This window comes from Mus caroli, chromosome 15, assembly GCF_900094665.2.
Source record: "Mus caroli chromosome 15, CAROLI_EIJ_v1.1, whole genome shotgun sequence".
Taxonomy (NCBI): Eukaryota; Metazoa; Chordata; class Mammalia; order Rodentia; family Muridae; genus Mus; species Mus caroli.
The window spans coordinates 74,552,406-74,577,188 of NC_034584.1; the positions used below are offsets into that span (position 1 = coordinate 74,552,406).

At 45.7% G+C, this 24,783-nt stretch overlaps 1 protein-coding gene across 2 annotated transcripts in view; it reads right to left on the minus strand.

The window, feature by feature from the left end:
• The window catches only part of Enthd1 (ENTH domain containing 1), a 113,322-nt gene that overhangs the window by 78,294 nt on the left and 10,245 nt on the right, over positions 1-24,783 (minus strand). For both annotated transcript variants that reach the window (XM_021183596.1, XM_021183595.1), the window contains exon 3: positions 5,369-5,617. In XM_021183596.1, coding sequence (XP_021039255.1) covers positions 5,369-5,617 — 249 coding nt within the window. The remainder of the gene's footprint in view (positions 1-5,368; positions 5,618-24,783) is intronic.

Here is a 24,783-nt window from a genome sequence, read left to right on the forward strand (position 1 = left end):
AGCCAGTGCTACCCATAATGAGTCCATCCCTAACACACCACCAACACCAGCTTCAGTCCCACTGACTTCAGCTCACACATTCTGCTCTTGGAAGGGAAAGTCCTTGGAGACTCTCATAGTTCTGTGAGGACAGTGAATGCCCAGCACATCCCTTATGGTCATGCACAGAAGGGGCCCCAAATTATTGCAAGAAGCAGCAATTTGAAATGTTTTATCATAAATCAGCATGTAGTATAATTGAGCTGGTGTGCATCTGTGATTTCAGAACTTGAGAAGCTGAGACAAGAGGAGTGAGCCCAGGTTAGCCTGGGCTACACATCAAGACCCCTGCTCCTCTCCTCCATGAAGGAAAAAATAAATAAATAAAGGACACTCCTCTCAATCTGTCCCCAGCCCTTGTTAGTCACACCTCTGTGTGTATGTAGGCCTGGGACTGTGTTCACCAAGTTCTGACTACTTAGGGCGCTGATTAGAAGTGACCAGATCTTTACAGCGAGCCTGCATCATTTTACAGGAACAAAGTAACTTTTCCAAAACAAAAAAAGAAAGTCAGATGAAGTCAATACCCTTTGTAAAGACTGTTGGTTTGGGAAGGCAGGGGACATGAGTTATAGGGTGGGTTTTTTTTTTGTTGTTGTTGTTGCTTACTTTTAAAATGTAAGCATTCAGCAGAAGGCCTGCCTCATAAGCACAAGCATTTCAGTGGCAACCAATGCACGTGTGAGCCCTCTCAGCTGTTGCGTTCGTGCAGAGAAAACCAAGCCTGAGCCTCTGTCAAGGTTGTCAGTAGAGACCGTGGCACCCATGGTGCTGGCTGTGACTACAGAGGCAGCACGATGATCTGCAGTCTAACTGGTTCACCAACCACCACGTATCTTCTGACAGGGATGCTTCCAAGACACACAATGCCGTTAGGTTTCCCACTGCCCAGAGGACTCCTCGTTAAGTACTACAAAGACAACACCTTCCAGGGAGCTCAGAGGGACTGGGGTGGGAAGGCAATGCTTCTGGAGGGCTCTGGTGCCCCTCTGAGGAAGGCCTGTGAGACCCGCAGAGCCAGCGCTGGGTTGGAGCTGCTCTCTCCAGCCTGCTGCTTGCCGTCAAAGCAGCAATTAGCCTTCAGTGCATTTCTTCCTTCAAAATCAAAATCTTCCAAATAAAAACCACCCAGGCAATCGACAAGAATTAAAACGTTGGGGGAACATCCAAGAGGAGAGAGAAGGAAAAAACAAAAAACAAAAAACCAATAAGTGGTGATGTACAGAGGCTGCTTCTGCACATGCGCTCCTTTGCCTTGCTAATTTACCTCGAAGCAGTCAGTGCAGCTGTTGCAGCGCGAGGCTTTCTAGTGATGCTCTCGGCAGCGCATCCCGCTGTAACTAAATAAGGCAGGCGCATCTTTAGACTCCACTGATGCAAATGTGCCTGTACGATACCGTCCTCTTCCCTCTAACTCAGATGCGGAAGTCATTTTCAGTTTCTCCCTCTCTTCTCCAGTGTGACATCCACTTAGCCTGCTGCCTCCCTTGATGTGGTGCTGTCTTCAAACATGACTGTCCCCTCATCTGTCCCACCCAGAGCAGGCCCTGTGCCCAGACAGAAACCATTGTTCCTCGCAGTCTCCCTACCACCCATATCTCCTTCATTTCCACACAAAGCAGTAAGAATTATCTCCCCAAAACAGCTGTTTTCTGTAATAAGAAAGCGAAGTTCTGCAACTAAGCTAAACAGCCCTCCTGTTCAAGGCCTGAACCGCTTCTTAGATGCAAGTTCTAGCAAATTGAAATTTCCATACACCATTTATTATGCCTTTTGTTAATTGCTCAGAGAACTTTCAAGTATCTGCCCACATTTTTCTGCATATTCAAATTTAGTTTTTATTCCACTTAGCATACAAGTAGTTCTTACACGCCTAATCTGCCTTCTGCATGTACCCTTCCCCACTGTGGTGGGGATTATTTTACTGTCTTTTCATTCTCTCCGTCTCTCTAGATAAGCACAGTTGACACATGGCTTCCCATCTCCCTTGTGAATAGCAGTGTCCATGTGGCTGCGTGATAATGACATGTAAGGGAAAACGTCAGATGCCACTTGACAGGATGAGGCAGTTCTTCCTTCCCATTACCAACAATATGCATGTGACGCTGGTGCCCAGGTAGCTATGCGGGGTGAGTTCGGACCAGCCATGAACCAGAAAGGACCTGAAGCTGCTAATACCACAGGAAGCCGCATCATAGTCCCCCTAACATCTATCCCACTGCACTTAAGTCCTTGGGATTTCCGTGGCTCCCTCTATTGCCGACAGGTGACTACCCACTTCGCACTCATCTCTCCTTCTCTGTGTACCATTTGTTACTTCTCTTGTCTCAGGAAGGAAGCCCCTGCCCAATTCATTTCCTTTTTCTTATTCTTGTCCCCAAATATCTGCTTTATTTCTTCCTTTAAAGTGCAGCTTGTGATCCAACTCCTTCACAGAAATGGCGACTGTGGACTGGTATTACAGCAACACTGCCTCAGCCTAGTCACTCCCTTCTAAGCATAAGCACATATGTATCTAGTGCAGACTGCAGTAAATGAAACAAAATAACCCAACCGAGGTTCTGTTAACAGAGGCCTCCAGCAGCTCTGCATCCAAACCTGCACTTCCAGCAGTACTTCCCACCGCCTCCCACCTGGACCCCGTTGTCGTGGAGCAAGTACATCTCCCCATGTCACTTCCATGACAGCAGAAACACTAGATTTGCTTATCACACCTAGTGTAGTGCCTGGCAGATGGCAGGCCATTCTCTCTATATGTGTGTGCTGCTAAACAAATTTCATTATACCAAAGCTTCAGAATTTATTTTTCCTTTGAGGTATGGGCCAGCTGTGTGGCACAGGTTAGCTTCAAGCTCGGTTCTCCTGACTGGGTCCTTTAGTACTGTGGTTTCAGTTGTGTGCCACTATGTCTTTAAGTTCATGATTTAAAAAACAGCCATTCAGAGCTCTTCTTGGTGACCGAGATGTGTCATAACATTGGGAGATGCTGCTTGGATCTTACTCTACGACTATAAAATTAACAAACCAGAATTTCTTGTGTGCCTCACAGACACGGCACACATGGGACGAGTTACTTCTGCAGTGACAAGGGACTCGTTTCATTAGCTTGTTGTCACCCAAGCTGTGGCTGGCTAGAGGCAGGAGCATGTGACCCTCCTGTTCCTCCACGGGGCCACCACTTGCTTCAGCACTGCAGCCATGTCTCTGTTTAAATTCCTCTCCTCCAAAATGCTGCCCTGTCTCATATCTGTCCCCGACTAAAGCCATCCCTGACTGCTTTCCCTTTTGATAAAGGATGCACTACTATCTGACGTGCTTTATGCTCTTCTGAGCATGTGTGCCCATAGGCTGGCCTCTGCCACAGAGGCTCTGTGAGGAAGGGAACTTGACTCCCTCACCGCTGTTGCCTCCACTGCTGCGGGGCAGTCAGATTCCAAGTAAGAAAGCCCAAGAAGACAGGGAGTCAACATGTGACAGAAAGGGCCCTGGAGATGGATCCACTGGTAAAGGGCCTACCACGCAAGCATGCAGACCTATATAATCCATATGACTTGCAAGTGACCACCTTTGCTCCACAGAGCTGAATAGAGACAAATGCTAACAGCACTGAAGCTGGACTTTACATCAGTACCTGGCTACTGAGCCCAGAAGCCATGTAAGAAGCCAGCTACTGCAGCACAGTCTGTAATCCCAGCACTCTGGGCAGACACAAGTAGTTCCCTGGGGCTCCTGATCAGCCACCCTGCTTGAACTGACAAGGTCCCTGCTCAGGGAGCCACCCTGCCTCAAAAAAAAAAAAAAATAATAATAATAATGGGACTCAGTTAAGGAAGATACTGGCATTGGCCTCCAGTCTCCATATTCACATGTACCCTCAATGTGCACACACCTACATGTATATAACACACACACACAAGCAAGAAAGATGACAGAAAACAGCAAAAGTGACAAATAAGCTCAGACGAGTCGTGGCTGGTGTCACACTTCTTAGGGTCAGCTGTGGGGTGCTTATTATTTATCATGATAAATGGGTCCCCTGAAAAAGATGTTCCACTAGTTCTAGAAGTACGTGGTGGTGTTTACCGTTATAACTACAAAGAGCCCCTTTTAATGCCTCTCTTTGTCAGTGACCCACAGCTACAAGGTGACCCTTGACAAAGTCAGGGGAGGATGAGTTCAGAGCTAGTTTGTGCTGATGTAACTGCTGGTATTTTAAGTTTCTGTGCTTTGCTGACAATTGGAATTCACTGCTCATGCTGACTCCCTGCAGCTCTTTGGGGGGTTTGCTTAACAGCTATCTTGGTGAGTTCAGTCTGCTAACAGCACCGTGAAATGGGTGACTCAGAAACAACAGTACTCATTTCCAAACACGAGATGCTTGCAATCAGAGCGCTTGCAAGGGCAGGCCCTAAGAAGCTGCCTCTTCCCACAGCAGCAGGAGTGTGAGCGAGCTCTCTAGGGTCTCAGGGCTCACTCCTGTTGAGGGCTCTACCCCTGGGACCTAACCATCTCCCAGGGGCCCCACCTCCCACGTCAGCGCACTGTGAACTCCATTTCAACATAGGGGTGGGGGCAAACCTTCAGTCCAGCACCATGGCATGGATGCTGTCTGTGAGCAGGAGGCGATCTGTGATGCCCTGCAGATGCCCGCATTTCTAGCACTGATTTTGGTTGCTTTCAAGGAGCAGCTAAGACTAAGCCGGACTTCACCCATGTTTTTCTTCTCCTAAGCACCCGCCCACCTTCATGCTCAACTCACCAGTAGGTGCCTGAGAAGCTACAGTAAGAGGGCATTCTTTGATATTTCAGAAAGATTAATAGGAAAGATCACTTCCTTTCCCTTATAATGTTATATCTCTCCTACCCTCGCTTTCAAAGTTCAGCAATCCAGAGTCAAAGTTGCAGGCAAAGGAAAGCCTTACAAAGAATCATGCTAGAAAAAATATTTAAATTATGTTGGAATCTTCACCACATTTTAAAAATCAAGCCCATTTACCCAGCCCCCAACTCCCAGAAAGTAGGCCTCCTTCATATCCCAGGTAGAAAAAATATTAAGCTGAAAATAAAGATTCCAAGAACAACAGCCGCTAGGCTAACAGTTTTAGCTGAAAACGAGTTTATGTGAATTCAGAAGCAACGCATTCTGAAAACTTCCATCCAACTGTCTACTGGGCACACTCCTTCATCTCTGCTCCCTGCAGAATGGAGCCTAACAGTGGGGACGGTCCTGCTGATACTGAGTTGGTGACCTGTGTGAAGCTGGTGTTTTATGTCTAGCTGTTCTCAACAGACATCTATCAAGCGTTAGGCCACTGCTTACAGTACGTACTTTTATTGCAGAGACCTGCAGTCTTCTTGCAGTCTTGTGAGTGCTTCTTCTCTGAGGTAAGGCTTTCTGGGATGAGCACGGAAGTGCACACTGTATGTGAGGTCCCCGTGGCAGATAATCTGCTGGGAAATGACATGGAGTAGGAGGTCCGCTGCCTTGTCCATGTGGCCACTTCCCTCTCTTTATAGAGCAGCTGCTCGTCCATCAGCAGAGTTATGACCTGCTTCGACCTCTCCCGGATGTAGTGACCTGAAAAATACCCGCGAGATTGCTTAAACATGGAAAAACTGATTAAAACTATAATTAATTTTATTCTAAAGAAAATGAAGGAGAAGTGACAATGTAGCAAAGTGGAAAGGCAGGAAGATTGTGGGCGACACACTCCTCTCTGTGCCCAGTGAGCAAACACATCATCAATATGTGATGGAATTGCATCTTATCTGGCATTACACTTTTCATTTTAAATGCATTATTGGATTTTTCTTGGAAAGCCATCCATACGCTGCAATAAATCAACTAACACAGGCACACAGAGAAGGTTTGAGCCTGAGGCTAGGGAGATTGGGCAGTGGGTAAAGTGCTTGCTCTGAGGGCAGGAGAACTTGAGTACAGATCCCCGGAACCCACCTCAAACCTAGGAGTGGCGGCATGTGCCTGCAGCCTCCATGCTGGGAAACCTAGACAGGAGGCCAGAGATGCACTGACCAGCCAATCTAATCAAACTGGCACGCTCTGGGTTCAGTGTGACCCTATCTCAAAAAATAAGGTGGAGAGGAATTGAGGAACTCATCTGTCTCAACTTCCGGTCTCCACTTGCACCTGTACAGACGGGCAAGCATGTGCACAAAGGTTACTTCCTCCAGTCTCGTCTCCTAGCCACTTCTTCCTCCCGAATTTCCTTTATATTTTTTAAACCCTGTTCTGAACACCCCTAGTTTCTGGAGGACACCTCACAGTGTGTGCTGGGCCCTCTCAGTGTCATATGAAAAGCGGGCGTCTGCTGGAGCTCTCGGGGATGATATCAAGCGTGGTCTTTCCCTGACGACAGGGGCACCGTTTAGATTTGGAGATTAAAAAAAAAAGTTGTGTCATGCTGCCATTTTGTCCCGACCAGTACCTCAGCCTGAGCCTCTTCCCAAATCCACAGAAACTCGGGCAGCTGTTGCTCCCTGCAGGGACTCTCCATGCAGGCTCCCCAACTCATCTGCCCTCTCCTCAGACACCACTTCCTCCCCAGAGCTGCATTTCTCTGAAGAAGCCCCACCTCATCCATCAGTCTATCCCCCCTCCTTTGTGTCTCCCCGTGGCATCTGCCCCTGCCCACTGTCACCTGTGTGTGCCCTTGTTGTTTGCTTCCTCTCTGGGAATATAAACCCCACGAGAGGAGTCTTATTCCAGACCCTGATGGCACATAACATATATTCAATAAATATTTACTAAGTGAATGAATTAAGAAAGAAACATTATCAAAAAGTTTCAAATGTTCTCCTGGCTATGGTGTAAATGAAGCAGATTGCTGAAAGATGCTGGGAGCCAATTTACAACTTAGCTGCCTGAGAAAGTTGCTTGGCTTAAAATAGCCTCCTGCAATACCCCCAATTAGAAACTAGAAATCATGGGCTGGAATTGGAACATTCTACTTAGAATCTGTGGGGACTGGTGGGGTGCAAGAGAAGCTCACTCGCTCTAAGTGGCAAGCAGGCACAGCAAGCAGAAAGATGGCTGCCCTGGTGGGAGCCTTCTCCCTATAGCATCTGACTCCCACAAGGGAACAGAGCAGCGTCAGGAAGGCCAGGCCACTGCATCTGCCCCAAAGAGGAGAGAGCCCACCCAAGAGTGGGCATCTCATTTCACTCTGCCTAACTCCCTGAGCTACCATTCTGTGCCCTCTGTACCAGCCAGGGTTCCTCTAAAGCCCTACAGCGAGAAGTAAGAAAAGCCAAGAAGAGCCCCTAAGTCTGTTTCAAGGAGGAGATAGACAAACAACAAGAGCATCCATTCACTTCTAAGCAATATGCTTCTGAAAAGACCGAAGGAAGGCACAGCATAAAACCCTTACAGCACAGGAAGGGCAACAGCTTCCTGTCTGAAACAAGAAAGGAATGGGGCAAGATTAGAAAACACAGATTCTCTGAACTGTGTCTCACTCCAGTGTGAGGGCTCCCTTTCCTTCCTCTAAACTGAAGGAATCCAGGATGGCTGACTGGCATGGTTTGAAGCAGTCACGTGCACTGTTATGGCAGAGGGTGGGGGCTACAATACACAACCTCCAGTGGCAAAGCATAGCACAGGACTTCGAGGTGGCTTGGCAGCTAAGAGTACTGGTGACTCTTGCAGAGGCCCCAGGTTCAGTTCCCAGCACCCACGTGATGGCTCACAGCCATGATTACCTCGAGCTCCAGGGGATCCAGCTCTCTTCTCTGGCTTCTGTGAGCACCAGGCATGCATGTGATGCGCATACATCATGCAGGCAAAACACCCACACACATACAGTAAAGATAATAAATATTTTTAAGAGAGCATCACAAAGTGTGACAAAAATATTAATAAAAACACATAAAAAATAATAAAGACGTAGAATGGGAGCAAGATCACAATATGTGGTAAGTTATTTCTCCACCAGTAAAATGAGCCAATCCAAGCCAGATCAGAGTACATTAAATGCAGGCTTATGGGAAGCTGCTCTGAGGAGGGCAAGGAAGGAGAGAGGGGAGGGGAAGAGAAAAAGATAAAGTGCCCATGCAGAGAAAAGGAAAAGGGGGAAGAAGAGGAGGAAGAGAGGAGGAAACCAAAATGTCCGGGTTAAATAGCAAAGAGCCTCTGGGGGAAGGGCAGCTCAGCCCCTGGTCTGGAAAGTTCAGGGTTGGGGGTGGACTATGCTAGGTAGGGACTGAGGGATGCTGGGAGAACCTGGAGGCCAGGTCTGCTCTGATATGTAAAAGGTGCACCTCAGCCCCTGTCCTGGGTCTGAAACCTAACAAGAAAGAAGGAGGGCCAAGCAGAAGGCCAACCTGGGCCTTCTAAGCACAAGGTAAGAGCTGGAGATGAGCACCACTAGAGAGAGCAGCTGTGCAAGAACTGGTGTCCAAGCACTGCTTCTGCAGCCATTGAACCATCCCTTGAGCAGCTGAGAGAGAGAGAGAGAGAGAGAGAGAGAGAGAGAGAGAGAGAGAGAGAGTGAGTGAGTTCTGAGCACTGAGGACACAGCAAGGAAAGGGGACAAGTGCACGTATGCACTGGGTGAGTCACCCAGCGAGTATTGACAGGGTGATTTCAAGCCAAAACGACTTTTCCAAAGAAAGTACGGAAGGGTGACATGCTGCACATGAATGTGGGGTGCAGTCACATAAGTCTTAGTGAGGAGGGTATACAGACCGGGGTCTCAGCCCTGGCCACTGGGAGAGAACCTTACATAAGTCCTTTAGAGACGTGACACGGTTTGAAGCTGCCCACTTGATAGATGGCTTTTCCTCCAACATCCACAAAGGCCGGGACTCTACTTGCTTGTCCCCAGGACATTCAGCAGTGTGTGAAATGGAGACGCATGGCAATGAACGTTTCCCAAATGCTGGAGAAGGAGAGACTCAGAGGTCCTGGGCATTAATGTCTGTTATAGAAGAATATGTGTGCTAAGAGATATGCCTGCCTTCAATAACACTCAGAAGATATGTTAACAGCCTGCCTCCCTCCTGAACAGTCCTACCCATATCCTCTCTTCTTACTGCATTCCTGTTGTAGTGAATTTTACTTCCATTCTACGTGGGCAATATGAGCATACGATGCCCCTCCCCCATTCATATATCAGGTCTACCAACCAAACCCACCAACTCTATCCTTCCTCTCCATCTCCCCCAGTTCAGATCGTGTGTTGCCTATAGTAAGTAGCGTGTTATCTACCTATTAATCTTCCCTCCAATCTACCTTCTAAGAGGCCTAAAGAGGGCAGGGACAGGAAGAGAGAAGCTGCTACATTAGTGGTTCTCAACCTTCCTAAAGCTGTGACTATTCAATGCAGTTGAATGCTGTAGTAACCCCCAATCATGAGATCACTTTGTTGCCACTTCATAACTATAAATTTGCTATTGTTAGGAACCACAATGTGAATGTCTGATATGTGACCCCTAAAAGAGTCCCAACCCACAGGCACTGAACTAAAGTCTCTGACCAAGTTATTTCTATTAAAAAAGCAAACCCTCTTTCAGTCAGGGGCTGAAAGGGTGTCTCGTGGAGCCCCTGCCTAGGATCCTCAAGGTCCTGACTTCCGTCCACAGCACTATAAAAACAGACAAGACAAAACCCCATCCGTTGTGTTGGCACAGTAAAGCTATGCTTCAAAGCACTGCTCTGCGCTGCTCCACACACCTGGTAGTTCTGAGGCACTGCCAGCCTCAAAAAAAAAAAAAAAAAAAAAAAAAAAAAAAAAAAAAAAAAAAAAAACTCCACAGAGAAATACAAAGGAGAAAGTCACATGTGTGGCTCAAGCTACAGGGCTGCTGGGCTCTCTTGATCTGGTGGCGAGGACCTGAACCACTTAGGTGTCAGAGATCACCCTTTGGGGTGAGGGTCTGCACTCACTGCTCTCTGGGATAGATCTACTGAGAGATACTTATATGGACCTAGAAGCAGGGCACATGGAACTAGGTGAAGTCCCCTGTTGGCCCTAGCCTGGGTCTGTACCAACAAGGCTCAGACTCCAAGCCACTTTGGGAAAGCTGTCCTGCAGCCCAGCAGGGAACAGAGTAGATACAACCGAGCGACAACACGAAGGCCAAGTGAGCGTGGGAAGTTGTGGGAAGACCCTCTCCGTCCACGAGTCTGAAGCCGTCACTCTAACCCGCACTCCACAGTCAGTAAGTCTAGTCCCACTCCAATGAAGTGTGTCTAGAGGATCTTCTTCTACAGAATCAATATTCTGTAGGATTTTACATTTTTCTTCAAAAGATTTAAAAATAAACTATTGGGAAGTTACCACAGGGCATGAGAGAGGGTTCAGAAGGTAGAGTGCTTCTTGCCCACGTCTGACACCTAAGTTTGATCCCTGGGACCCACATACCAGTGAGCTGCTCGCACTGTGATCCCAGCGCCCCTACAGGGAAGTGGGAGGAATCAAGGGTATCAGCCGAAGCTCACAGTCCAGCTAGCCCAGAGTGGCAGAGACTGAAACAAGAGACCTGCCTCAAACAACATGAGAGGGAAGAACGGAATCCCAAAAGTTGTCCTGACTGCCACATACATATGCACACGAGTGCACACACACACACACACACACACACACACACACACACGTAAATAAGAACATGGAGTCATGAAACAAACTCAAGATGAGCATGAGGCAAATAGGATTTGAGTCAGAAGATAGGACTGACTCAAATAAACATCCCAGCTACGAAACTACAGTCCAAAGGGAGGCTAACCACCTTCACCATCTTAGACTCGACAGCTGAGGAGAACCATGATGGAGGCAAACAGCACCATGTGTTCCAAGTACAGCAGTAAGGCCACAAGACTAAAAGTAACTAAAAGCCATAAAAGACAGATAGCAAGGCCCAGTACTCACCCAGAAGTTTCCAAAGGCGATAGTTAGGTGATAGTAAAATAGCAGCGTTCAGAAGGACAAGTGCTAGGTGAGTCCTGAATCCTCACAGCCCTGGCTGGGGAGCTCACAGGCCCCAGGGGGAGAACCTGTGGCTATTATTTTACAAACTGACTAAAGCATCAAAGTGCCTTCTAAACTCATTTATCTATACCCACCATTAGTGCAGTTCTCTGACCTCACCAGAGAAGCCTCTCTGTACAGAGACTCACGACCCACCAACATGTAGAGAACATGTGCCTTTGGAGGCCCAACTGTAAATGGGACATCTGCATTACACCTCACTACAGAAAGACCATAAGGATGAGACAGGACTACTGTACTTGTGAACTTGAAGCAGCTATGATTGCCTGACCAAGACCTGCATAAGCTCCAGCCAGTCAACATTCCAGAACAGGAGGCAGGACGAACACATGAGTTCTTACCTCTACATGGGGAGCTATGGACAGTTAATGGTTTCCCAGGAACTTTTTAGAGACAGTTCTCTTCAAGGGTGTGGTCTTTTGTAGGCAGACATTCTAAAGGAAAACACTTAGCATGAACTGGAATCAGTGGGCTATTAAAAAAAAAAAAGTCCCTGAGTTGGAAAGGAGTGTGATTGTGTGATTGGAGAGTGCCTGGGAGAAGGGAAGGAGTAGGGTGTGAATAAGATAAAAATACATTGTATGCATGTATGACATACTCAAACACTAATAACATGTCACTTTAAAAATTGCCTTTGTTCATACATACTTGTAATCCTATAAGCACACAGGAAGCTGAGGCAGGAGGATCACAAGTTCAAGCCCAGCCAGGGCTACACAGGAGACTGCTTCAAAGGATCCAAAGGAACTGGTGAGAAAGCTCAGTGGGTTAAGGAGCTTGTGGCCAGCCTGGCAACCTGAGTTCTAGCCTCAGAATCCACATGGTGGAATAATAAAATAACAAATATAGACGCTGATTTGGTGTGAGTCCGTGCTGTGCGTGTAGTGGGGAGGTCAGAGGATAACTCGCAGAAGTCAGTTCACTCCATGCCCCGTGGGATCTGGGGCGTTAAACCCTGGTGATTAAGCTCGGCAGCAAGTGCTGTTCCCACTGAATCACCTCACTGCCAAGTCCCCAAAAAATTAATGAGAAAAATTCTAGGGTTCAATGGATTCTATTCCCTGCACTACAAAAGAAGAGTGGAGAAAACCAGCCTCCCCGTAAAGTCGGTAACAATAAACCTGCACCCAGAAACAGTGTTGGAAACAGGAGAACCACAGCAGAGGTCTCTCCCAGAGGGAGAGGGAAGGAACAAAGGTAACCATCATTGGGTTTTTAGGTTAAGACAATAGCAGGCTGTCTCTCTTGGCTGTAGGTAGGTGCTGCAGTATTAAACCAAGCCTAGATCAGGATGAATTATATCTGGACAGCATTTTCCTTGTTAAGAAAATTCTGAGGGGTTGGAGAGATGGCTCAGTGGTTAAGAGCACGGACTGCTCTAGCCGGGCGTGGTGGCACACACCTTTAATCCCAGCACTTGGGAGGCAGAGGCAGGTGGACTTCTGAGTTCAAGGCCAGCCTGGTCTATAGAGTGAGTTCCAGGACAGCTAGGGCTACACAGTGAAACCCTGTCTCGAAAAACAAAAAACAAAACAAAACAAAAAGAGCACAGACTGCTCTCCCAGAGGTCCTGAGTTCAGTTCCCAGCAACCACATGGTGCCTCACAACCATCTGTAATGAGATCTGATGCCCTCTTCTGGTGTGTCTGAAGACAACTACAGTGTACTCATACATAAAATAAATAAATAAATCTTAAAAAAAAAAAAAGAGCCGGGCGGTGGTGGCGCATGCCTTTAATCCTAGCACTTGGGAGGCAGAAGCAGGTGGATTTCTGAGTTCGAGGCCAGCCTGATTTACAGAGTGAGTTCCAGGACAGCCAGGGCTACACAGAGAAACCCTGTCTTGAAAAACCAAAAGAAAAGAAAAGAACAGAAGAGAAGAGAAGAGAAGAGAAGAGAAGAGAAGAGAAGAGAAGAGAAGAGAAAGAAAGAAAGAAAGAAAGAAAGAAAGAAAGAAAGAAAGAAAGAGCAAAGAAAGAAGCAAGGAGAGAAAGCTCTAAATTACAGGGCTGGAAAGATGGCTTTTAAGAGCACTTCACTCTTCCAGAAAAACAGATCTTAGCACTCACATGACAGCTCACAATCGGCTATAACTGCAGTTCCAGAGGATCTGATGCCTTCTCTTGGCCTCTGTAGACACTGCACATACATAGTGCACAAACATACATACAGGCAAAACACTCATACACATAAAAATAAATATTTTTTAAAAAGAAAATTACTAGTGAGAATTAGTTGTCTAAATAGCATCTTTTATGGTTAAGCCTATGTCTATAGAGTGAAATTCCCTTGAACTATTAAAAACAACATAGCAATCACTATAGTTTTTTCCTAAACTATCCTGTTGGGTACTTAAGTCCATGTAGATGAGCAAAATTAACTTTTTTGGTTGTTGGTTTGTTTTTGTTTTGTTTTGTTTTGTTTTGTTTGTCAAGGCCAGTTGAGAATCTGGTCCTCGAGTCACTTGGCTTGAGAAGGGCTTCTGGCTCCTCTGGTCTGTCTTTCTTGGCTGTTCTGCCTTTTGAGAGTAAGTCAGGGCCTTGCTTGGCTGTGGCTTTACTTGGAAGCATGGACACAGTTATTCCTGTGTTGATCCTCCTCTTTACAGAGTGGGCGCCATATGGTTAGTCTATGCAGTGAAGCCCCCATATTTCCAATAAAGAGATTATCTTAGAAGCTAACAGTCCAGTGGCTTCTGGACTTGAGGCCTTGGCTGTGGCTGTGGGGTCAGAGCTGGGATCCTTCTGCCTCCCTGACTCTTCAACCTCTATGCTTGGGTTGTGAGAAATGCCCAGTTCTAATGGTACACTAACATTTTCATAGCTGGTCTTCTGGGACCCAGCGCATGGATACTGAAGAATCAATTATGTCTGTATTACTATCTCTCTGTAGGGTTGAGATGTGCTTCCCACCAATAGGGAGCTGGAACAAAGTCTCTGGACAACGTATCCAGAAAGTTCTGCAAGAGGATAATGGCAGCATTGTAAATCAGACAACACTAAGAAAAATAGGGCAGCTCAAGCCAGCTCAGAATTATCACCAACCCTCAAAACTGTGCTTCTGGGCACAGTAATGGGAGTCCCATCAGAGCATCTGTCTTCTTGCTAAGAAAGTGCTAGGGCAGCTGCCTCTTCTATAAGTGAGAATAGAGAATGATAGGTGATAGATTACAATTCTATTAGAATTGCATTATAAAAAAAGCGATCAGGGTTGGAGCGAGCGGGGCCAGAGTGAGCTGGAGAAGGGGGTGAGAAGGGGGGCTAAAAAGAGAGAGAGAGATGAGACCAGGCAGTGTGGTGTATGCCTTTAATCCCAACACTTGGAAGGGAGAGGCAGGAGGATCTTTGGGTTCGAGACCAGCCTAGTCTATAGAGAGAGTTTCAAGACAGCCAGGCAGCCAGGGCTACATAGAGAAACCCTGGTGTGTTTGTGTTTGTGTGGAGGTGGGGGTGGGAGTGTGTGTGCGAGAGAGAGAGAGAGAGAGAGAGAGAGAGAGAGAGAGAGAGAGAGAGAGAGAGAGAATGAATGGTTATCTCGAGAAAAAGAAGAAACTACGGGAGAGAATATAGGTCAAGGCCTAAACTGGCTGAGACCCTTCATTTCCCTGGTGGAGACATGACCAAGTAGAGCTGAAGACCCACAAGTGGCCTGTCCACCTTCACTGCCTTGGTTGGGGCTGAGAACTAACAGAAGAGTCAAGTGTGGTCTGCTAGCTTCCCTTCAAGGAGGTTCTAGGGAGGAGTTAGGTGGGATTCGTCTTAGAGAAGGAAATAGTCAACGAAGGGGAGGAGCTGGACTCATAAAGGCATTCAGTTGGGGTTGCGGCTTCCAGACAGCTCCGCCCTGATCAAATCACGGGTGTGTCCTTGTGGGCCCTAGGTGTCCTCCCTCGTGTACCTAGCACACCAGGAAGGAATCGGTGCCTGATAAAATGTAGAAATTCCCTTCCAAGTGTCTTTAGTACCTTGGCTCAAGGTTGTTGTGCAGCACTCTGCTGCTAAGCCAGTCTCCCTGCCGCTCAGCATCCCTGGCCTCCAGCCTTCCGGAGCACATGGGAGAACAGAGTGTCAGGAGTATGCCTGAGCCTTCGGACAGACGTGGGGAATATAAAACCAGGGACCTGGAGGCTGTGCAGCGTCTTGGTTCTCTCTTAGCTTTAAACCCTTTAAGTTTTAATGTCAGCCTTCCCAGAGTTCTTGGGTTTTCTGGTTTTGCTGTTTTGAGACAGGGTTTCACAGAGCCCAGACAGACTGGAAACTCGCTATGTAGCTGAGGCTAGCTTTGAACGCCTGTTCCTCCTTCGCTTCACAGTGTGCTCTTTGGTCCATGTATAGGGCTCACGACTATCATCCCTGTACTCGATAGCTGGTTGCTTTAAATAAGGTCTCTTGCTGACCTTGGAGCTCACTGACCAGGCTAGACTGACTAGCCAGTTGTCCTGTCTCCTCTTCAGTGCTAGGATTATAGGCATGTGCCATGAGGCCTGGCTTTTTTATGTGGGTACTAGGGATTGAATTCAGGTCCACACACTTGCACAGCAAGCACTCTTCTCAAAACACTATTTGGCACTTTTACTAGGACACACACACACACACATACACACCAAGAGAGAGAAAGGGGGAGGGAGGAATTGGCATGTAAATCGAGGTCTTAATGCCAGTGTACTAAGGACTGAGATGGACATGGGGCTGGCTGAGGAGAGCTGCATCTCTTACTCAGGACCATAGGCAAGGCCTTCCTACTGAGCACTCACTCTGAGCTCTCTGTTTCAGTGAGAGCACATGTCCCAAGAAATGCAGATAACAAAAAATCGGGCCCTAATCGTATTAGACTGATGGCTTGTTATGTGCCTGACCCTCAAATACATCTCTAATGCCAATGGGCACTCTCTGAGCTCATTATGAAGTCTACTTTACAAAAGAGAATAGCAAGGCTTAAGGTGATGAAGAAACTCGCCCAAAGTCAGAGTGTTAGTGAGTTGGAGCAGAGACAGGCTCAGTAAAGACAGTACACATCTCAATTCTTTGACTGACCTTGGCCTATGATCCATTGCTATTTATCTGATGAGAATCCAAAGTAACTGTGTTGACACAGCACTGCCAGCCCTCGCCTGCCTCTCTCCCTCTCTCCCTTCTGTTTGCTTTCTCTGCCTTTGCTGGGCACGATAAATACGGAGTACAGCAGGAAGACTTAGCAGGTGAGGGAAGGTCACTTTCAAGTTTAAACGAATTCAAGCCTTGCTTCTTGCGCTCACAATTATCAGTCCAACTCTATTTGTTGAAAGGGAACAAACGGCTGAAACATGTCACTGTGTTAAGTAAACGAACTGTGCTTAAATGCACAGTGATATAAGCTAAAGCCACAGGCTCATGACGACCCAAAACCTGTAATGTTTTGGAAAGCATTCATTCATTAAAACAAACAAACAAACAAAAAGACTGTTGCAGGGAATCTCTACAAATGTACTCCGGGAGCCTGCATTAACTAGCACACCACCAATGCACATCTAAAACTGCATTTATTAGTCTGCAACCACACATCAGATTAAAGTTTTGACTAGTGCTGTCTAACAAGAGTAGGGGGGAAAAAAAGAAGACATTAAGTCTGATCCACTCTGAAGCTAGAGAGCTTTCCCTACACGGTGCTTAGCCACTGTATCATACTGGCTGAGAGCTGTCTGCCTTCTTCAACCCCAGGTCTAGACTTCTCTGCACAGGAGCAATACAGTTGTTTGATTTGTTTGCAGTTGTTTGATTTTGTAGCCTTGACTTGGCTAATCACATCTAAAGTAAATACTCATGTGTTTAAAAGGTGTTTTTCTTACATTTTTGGTAGTGAGCCTAGCCTTTAACAGCCTAGCCATCTTTCCAGGTATGGTAAGTAGTACATGTCTTTAATCTCAGAACTCGGGAGGCAGAAGCAGGCAGATTTCTGAGTTCGAGGCCAGCCTGATCTACAGAGTGAGTTCCAGGACAGCCAGGGCTACACAGAGAAACCCTGTCTCAAAAAACCAAAAAAAAAAAAAAAAAAAGAAAAGAAAGAAAGAAATCAAATACCTGGTGTTTTCTTTCCTTCTTTGAGAATCTGAATCACCCCAAGAGATTTTAGTCATTTATAGCCTAAGCATAAATATTATTATAAATATAAATAAAACATTATCTTTCTAGAATATTTGCTTCTGCACTTTAATGTACAGTTGTGATTGAGGGCTTAAATAAAAGGCTTGGTTTGTTTAAAGTCTGGTGGGTTATTGGTACGGCCATCACTGTTGGAGACAGGACAGAGAAGCAGAAGCACCCTCGACACAAACCAGCCATGAGTATGGACATGAGAGGCCTGTTCCTCAGAGAGGGGCTGAGGATGGCCCTAGGAAGCCAACACAGCCATGTACCAAAGTCTGCTACTTCCAGGAAAATGGCTTTACACAGCTTTCTAATAACACTGAAATTTTGTTCTTTTAAAATGTGTCCATTTTTGAAATATGACTTTAATTTAAATGTGTGGATATATGCAAAAATGGCCTATGTAAATAAAAGCAACTGCAATTTCACAACTCACTTAGTTCAGAATAAAAAGGCACTTAACAACCTATAATGAACATATTTTCAAAAATCTAGTTTTAGAAGAATATCACTGAGCGTTCTGGTGCATGCCTTTAATCCCAACACTTAGGAGGCAGAGTCAGGTGGATCTCTGTGAGTTTGAGGCCAACCTGGTCTACAAAGCAAGTCCAGGACAGCCAGGGCTGGTTACCATGAGAAACCCTGTCTTGAAAAAACAAAAACATATTTGTCTAAGTGTATGATTTGATAGTATGACAAAGTTTCACATTTCTTTGGGCATTTACTAAACAATTTCAATTAAGCACATTCTAGAAGTTCACTGAAACCTTGTTAAGGTATTTTACAGGCTTGGTTATGAGAGGCTCTTTGGTATAGGAACAGAATCTGATTAAGTGGTGTTGGGATGCATGGGTTATAAGTGTGTTCAGTTTAGTGGTTGTGCAGCCTTACATCCCTCTGAGCTTTAGCTTCTTGTCTCTGTAAGAGATGATATTCCCAGCAGAACCCCCTACCCACAGGGATATGTTCTAAGGTTCCCAGTAGACACCTCAAGTTATGGATAGTCCAAACCCTACAGGCCCTATGCTTTTCCTACATCTGTGCCCTTGTGGTGATGTTCAGTTATAAATCAGGCACAGAAAACCCCAGCTCTTTCTGTTGGAGGAGAGATAGGATTGGAACTGTTTTTAAAAATAGACCAGAGTACTACCCTCAGAGAAATGTATTAACTAGCACTGATCTTGCCGAGCCTCACCAACCTAGGAGAAGGGAAATACCCAACTCCAATCTACTATAGTGGTCCCGCCACTGAAGAGGCAGCAGGTGTGGTAAGTGGAAAGCACAGATGGAGTTCATCCCAGAAGTACAGGCTCACTAACACAGAGACCTAGCCTCAAGATGAGTACATTCTCGCTGCCTTCTTACCATGACACCACTGTAGAGAAGCCTTTTTCCAACAGCCCCCCATACCTGTTCATCAAACCCAGTGATTGGAGAAAAATTACAAGACAGACTAAAAGGCAAGAAGCATGGTCTGAAGACAGAGCAAGCGTGAAAAGTACAATCAAACCTGGCAGGGATGCTAGAATTACCATGAAACCGAGATGACTGAGATGTGGACTGCACAGATAACAGGGCATTGTGCAATGTTAGAGGAGCAGTCAGAGGGATAGAAAAACTACAAGAACCAAAAAGAAAGCATGAAGATGAAAAATGCCAAAGAGTGCCTTTAGACAGGACATGGCTGAGCGAAGAACCTTCCAGCTTGGGAACAGAGACCCAGAGAGAAACGCATGGAAAAGAAACGGAGCAGAATCTGCACCAGCAGGACAGCCATGACAGAACAGGTGTTGGTGGGGACTGAAGAGAGTGAGAGAAAGAAACTAACGACCAAATATGTGCAGCGACAGCCACTGAGAACTGCTCCCAGATTAATATTAGGCTGCAGTCCAGGTTAGCTCAGAAACACCCCCCGCCCCCAGCTTCTTGTTTTCAAACTCCAGAAAATCAAAGGCAAAGAAAGAGGCCAAAGGGGGAAAAGCCTTTCCTATAAAGGAACAAAGACAAGAACCATATTCATCATCTCCTCAGAAACCATGCAAGCAGGGAGAAAATGAAGAGAAATATTAAAATTGGTGCAAGGGAAACCACCAGGCAGAATTCTGTACCCTGCAAAACACCCTTCAAATGAGAAGGGGAAATACTTTCTCCAACCAAAACTCAGAGATCTACTCTCAGAGTTCTCGCCTGGCAAGGAATGTTCAAAGGTCTTCTTTAATAAGAAGTAACACAGCCATGGCCAGAAACAGATCTTCATGAAAGAAAACAGCACCAGAATTGGTGTGAGTAAAGAGAGAAACAAAACCATCTTTCCTTTCCTTATTCTTTATGAATCTCACAGCAGTTTTTTCAGAACAGTAACTGACACTGGGGCTGGATATAGCTCAGTTGGTACCGTGCCTGCCTAGCTCATAGGGAGCCCTAGGTGCCAACTCCAGCACTTTGGAAACCTGGCCTGGTGGCCCATGCCTGTAATTCCAGCAGCACTGGGAAGTGTGTGCAGGAGGAGCAGAAGCCCAAATCATTCTTGGCTCCAGGGTAAGGTCAAGGGGAGCCCAGCTATGAGAGCCTACTGCAGTGGTGGTAAGAATATACTTGATTATGTGGCTACAAAATGACTGATGGCAATGATATAAGGTATGGGGAGGAAAACCTAGAATTCCTTTGTTACCATATGATACGAGCATCAACCATGAGGTCCTGCAGTGTGCACTCGTCAGCTCTCCCTAGCTGTACACAGTCCAGCTTATACAGAGGACAGGTTTATTTTGGGATCTCACTATTAGAAATTTCAGGCCATGATGACTGATTGATTGATCCTGCTGATTTAGGACCTGTAATAAGGCAGAATGTGTTTTTTAAAACAAACAAACAGACAACAACAACAAAAACCCACCTGTTCACCTCATGGCTAAAACATGAAAGAGAGGAGAAAGGGACTAGGGTCTCATAAGTCCTCCTCAAAGTTGTGCCATCAGTGGCTTCCCACTAGGCTCTACCTCTTTAAAGGCCCACCACCTACTCCCCAATAGTGCCACTGACTAGGAACCAAGCCTCTCTGGTACTTAGCCAACTCCTAGCACAGTTCTTAATAATGCAGCCAGACTGGCTGCACACATATACTACAAATTCAGAGGTCCACAGGATGAGTGAAAGGATGCAGAACTGACACACCAGAGAAGAGAAAAGGAGATCATATAAAACCAGCAATTAAACCAAAGAGGCAGAGGGTTGGTCTATACCAGGTCTTATATTTAAACACCAGTAAAAGAAGGAAAGGGAGGGGAAGGAGGAAGGAGGAGGGAGGAGGGGACAAAAAACAAGGCCAACGGATTGAAACTGTAAGAAAAACTGGCAGCTGTTAATCCCACTATCAGAAATCAGCCTGAGTGCCAGTAAGCTGAGTCACTTACTAAAGGACAGAAACGGCCCCAAGAAACAAGATCTACCTAAATGCTGTCTGCAAGAATCTCACTTTAAATATAAAAACATTCTAAGAATTAAAAGTAAATGGAGACACTGGATACAGTGGGCTGCACTTGTAGTTGTAGATACCGGGCAGACTAAGACAGGACAGCAAATTGGAGGTTGGTCTGAGTACCAAATGGAGACCCATCTTTAGGGGTCAGGGAGGAGATGCGCTGGGCCTGATAGGGTTGTTCCTGAAGATAAAGTCTTACGTATGCTAGCAACAGAGATGGATCAATGGCTAAAGACCAATTGCTGAACAATCATGAGGACCTGAGTTCAGATCCCAGCATCCACACGACTGGCTGGATGTGTTCTCTCACAAGCCTATGTCCCAGCACTGGGAAGATCATGGGGCTGGATCATACTAGCCTAGCTGAAAAACATGAACCCTATGTTCAGAGAGACCCTGGCTCAAAGGAACAAGGCAGAGACTGATAGAAGAGGATACTGATGCCCTCCCCTGGCCTCAGCACACACACACACACACACACACACATGGGGGTGGAGGGAGAAGACAAACTATTTTGTCTATGAATAGCCTCTTCAAAGACTTATGCCCCATGATTTAAAAACAACTGAACCTATAAATATATACCACACTAGCACCAATCAAGAGAAAGCATGAGCAGCTACTGCAAGCATAATTAATCTCAGACACATCAGAAATCAGACCAAGGAAACCCATCCATGGTAAGAAGGGCACTGTGTGGCAACATAGGTATCGTTTTCTGAGGAGACAGAACAGTCCTTAGCATCTACACACCCACGGAGAGCCTCCGAGTCCACAGAGAAAACACTAATGCAATAGACATTTATAGGCTACTTCATTCTCATCAAGCTCGCACAGAACATTCACCAAGACAGGCCACATTCTAAGCCAGGGCACATGTCAATACATTTACAAGAAAATAAAATCATACAGTATCTGGTTTCAGACCACAGCAGAATTCTTCTAGACATCAGTAAAAGGATAACTAGAAAATCCAAAAATATTTGGAAATTAAACAACACACCTCTGAATAATACATGGGTTAAAGAATAAAAGGGGGGTAAGGGGGGGCTGGAGAGATGGCTCAGTGGTTAAGAGCACTGACTTCTCTTCCCAAGGTCCTGAGTTCGATTCCCAGCAACCACATGGTGGCTCACAATCATCTGTAATGAGATCTGATGCCCTCTTCTGGTATGCATGAAGAGAGTTATAGTGTACTCACATATATATAATAAATAAATAATTCTTTTAATAAAAAAGAAGAAGAAAAAGGGGGAAAGGAAAATTGACTTCACTTGAGTAGAACGAAAACTCAGCTTAATAAAATTTATGGGGCACAACCAAAGTATATCTCCCCCCAAAACATACATACACACAAAGAGAACATTGAATTTAGGGGCCAACCAACAATGCCAGAAGAATTTTTTTTTTTTTTTTGTAAAGAGAATCTGGTCTCTTGTCAATCTGTGAGTCCAACAGGCTTCCGGTGAGAATTACTTGGGTCACAGTGTGTACTAGGACTTTCTCAGAGACCCTCTTCTCTTCTCTAATCCAGCAATGTCATTTTTACCCAGCAGTTTCTCGATGGCCCAGCACCTTATTTTGGGTCCCTCCTCTCTTTTTTAAATGTTCCAAAGTCTGATGGTAAAAAGATGGCTCACAGGTGGTATGTGCCCTCAGAATCTGGTTAAGGACACGCTATAGACATACATCACATACACCCACACAGCGTGTCCTAAACAGCAGCACGCTGACATGTATAAAACATCACTGCACTCGCCACCGCTCAGGGAGGGAAAGGAGAGCGGGCACATGCAGGAGAGAGTCTCTGGAGGGGGCGAGAAGACTAAAGGGAAATCAACAGCAGAAAGAAGTGAATATTCTCGAGGGAAAGAACTTCTGGGGCACAACACAAAGCAGTACATTAGCAGTGCTTGTTGACAGTGCAGGCTACATTGAAGGCTAATGGAATAAAAGCACAAAGACAAGTTGGGAGCCAAACTTTTGACTGTACATCCCATCAATAACACTTTTCAGCATCTCCACCATCCTCACAGAGGCACACTGCAATATAAACTGAATTATGCCAAGAGCATCTCTTCTACAATACAACATTTCCTGGGGCATAAACGCAAAAAGGGAGGTATGTAAAAGATAAAGTAATATCCTCCAATGCAATTACTTTTATTTATTAGTAAATAGTCAATTAATAAATGTGACATGTGCCGATGTCCGTTGCAAAGTGAATGGACAAATGCACGATGCCCCTGTAGACATGCCAGCTTTGATCCTCTGTGGACAAGCCAGCTCTGATCTATGATTTTTCTTGCTGTCTTAGTAATGACCAGTCCCTGAGGCACCTGCATTGTTGTACTCAGCTCGAATATTTGGTCCTAAGCTCGAGTGTTAGAGAATCTGAGAAACCTTCATGAAGACAGATTTGAATGTACTCGTACCGGCACTCACAGGAAAGCTGTGATGAATGCATAAAGGGGCCTGTCTGAGCATTTGTAATTCTATACTTCTCCAGCTCCTTCTTCAGAATAGCTCATGAGCTCTTTAGAGCAGGAACCAGTCTCTCTGCTTTACAAAGTCCTCCAAGTTCTTAGTCCAGTGATAAAACAGCTGCTCTAGAATTTTCCAGGGGAAATCTGCACATTTTAATTAGCATTGTTTTACCTTGTAAAAATGAATTTATGACATGACTCAGGAAGCAGAGGCAGGAAGAGTGTGGATTTGAGGCCAGCCTGGACTACATAGTAAAACAGTGAGACCTTAATTGAAAAAATAAATAAAAACTTAATTTTCATGGAAGTTGATTTGTATAAAAAAATTCTGAATGAATCAAGCACAGCAGGGTAAAACCTCATGAAGAGTTCTCCAATTTCATCATTAAGCCCAAAACCTAATCTAAAATAAACACTTAAAAAGTAAGATGCATACCGTGATTAAATCTGATTTATGCTAGGGATGTAGAAAATCAAGGTCATAGACATATTCACAGGATAAAAGGATTTTAAAACACATAATCACCTCAAAAGATGCATAAAAAGTATCAACAACACTCAACATGGTTTCTCAGTTTTAAAATACACTTGAGGGCCAGTGGAATGGCCCTCAGAAGATAAAGGGGCCAGCCACCAGGCCTGATGACCCACAGTCATCCCCAGAACCTGTTGGGGATAGTAGAAGGAGAGAATTGACTCCTGAAAACTGTTCTCAGACCTTTCCATGCATGCTGTAGCACACAAGCACCTGCACACACACACACACACACACACACACACACACACACACACAGTAGTAATAATAATAATAATAATAATAATATTGAAATACACTTAACACATCAGGAACATAATAAAACCTATTCGACCTGAGCAAATATAAAAAGCCCACAGCTAACCAATATAGTATCACAAACCTGTAATCCTAGCACTTAGGAGGGATGCTGAGGCCGGAGGACTGTGATTTCCAGGGTAGTCTGAGCTACATAGTGAGACCCTGTCTCAAAACAAAAAAGAAAGTAAGAAAAAAAAACATAGCTAACATCACATTTAATGCCCAGAAGCTTTCCTCCTAGAAGTAAGAACAAGGGAATGCTGTCTACTCTCAACGCTGGAGAAAGTACCACGACCAAGACAATTTACAGAAGGAAGGGCTTGCTTGTCTTATGGTTCCAGAGGGTCAGAGTCCACCATAATGGGGAAATATGGCAGTGATCAGGCACAGTGGTCAGAGCAGGAAGCTCCTCCAACCTGCTGTTGTGCTTTCCTGCTGTGACAGTCTCTCTACATAGTCCTGAGCATCTCTGAATTCCCTGTGAAGACCAGACTGGCCTTGAACTTACAGAGACCATCCCAACTCAGCCTCCCACGTGCTGGAATTAAAGGCAGGCACCACCATGGCCAGTCAACACCCAGATCTTCATTTACATTTCCAATGCTATCCCAAAAGTCCCCCACTCTCCTCCCCCCCCTTCTTGGCCCTGGCATTCCCCTGTACTTAGGCATATAAAGTTTGCAAGACCAATGGGCCTCTCTTTCCACTGATGGCCAACTAGGCCATCTTCTGATACATATGCAGCTAGAGACACGAGCTCTGGGGGGTACTGGTTAGTTCATATTGTTGTTCCACCTATAGGGTTGCAGATCCC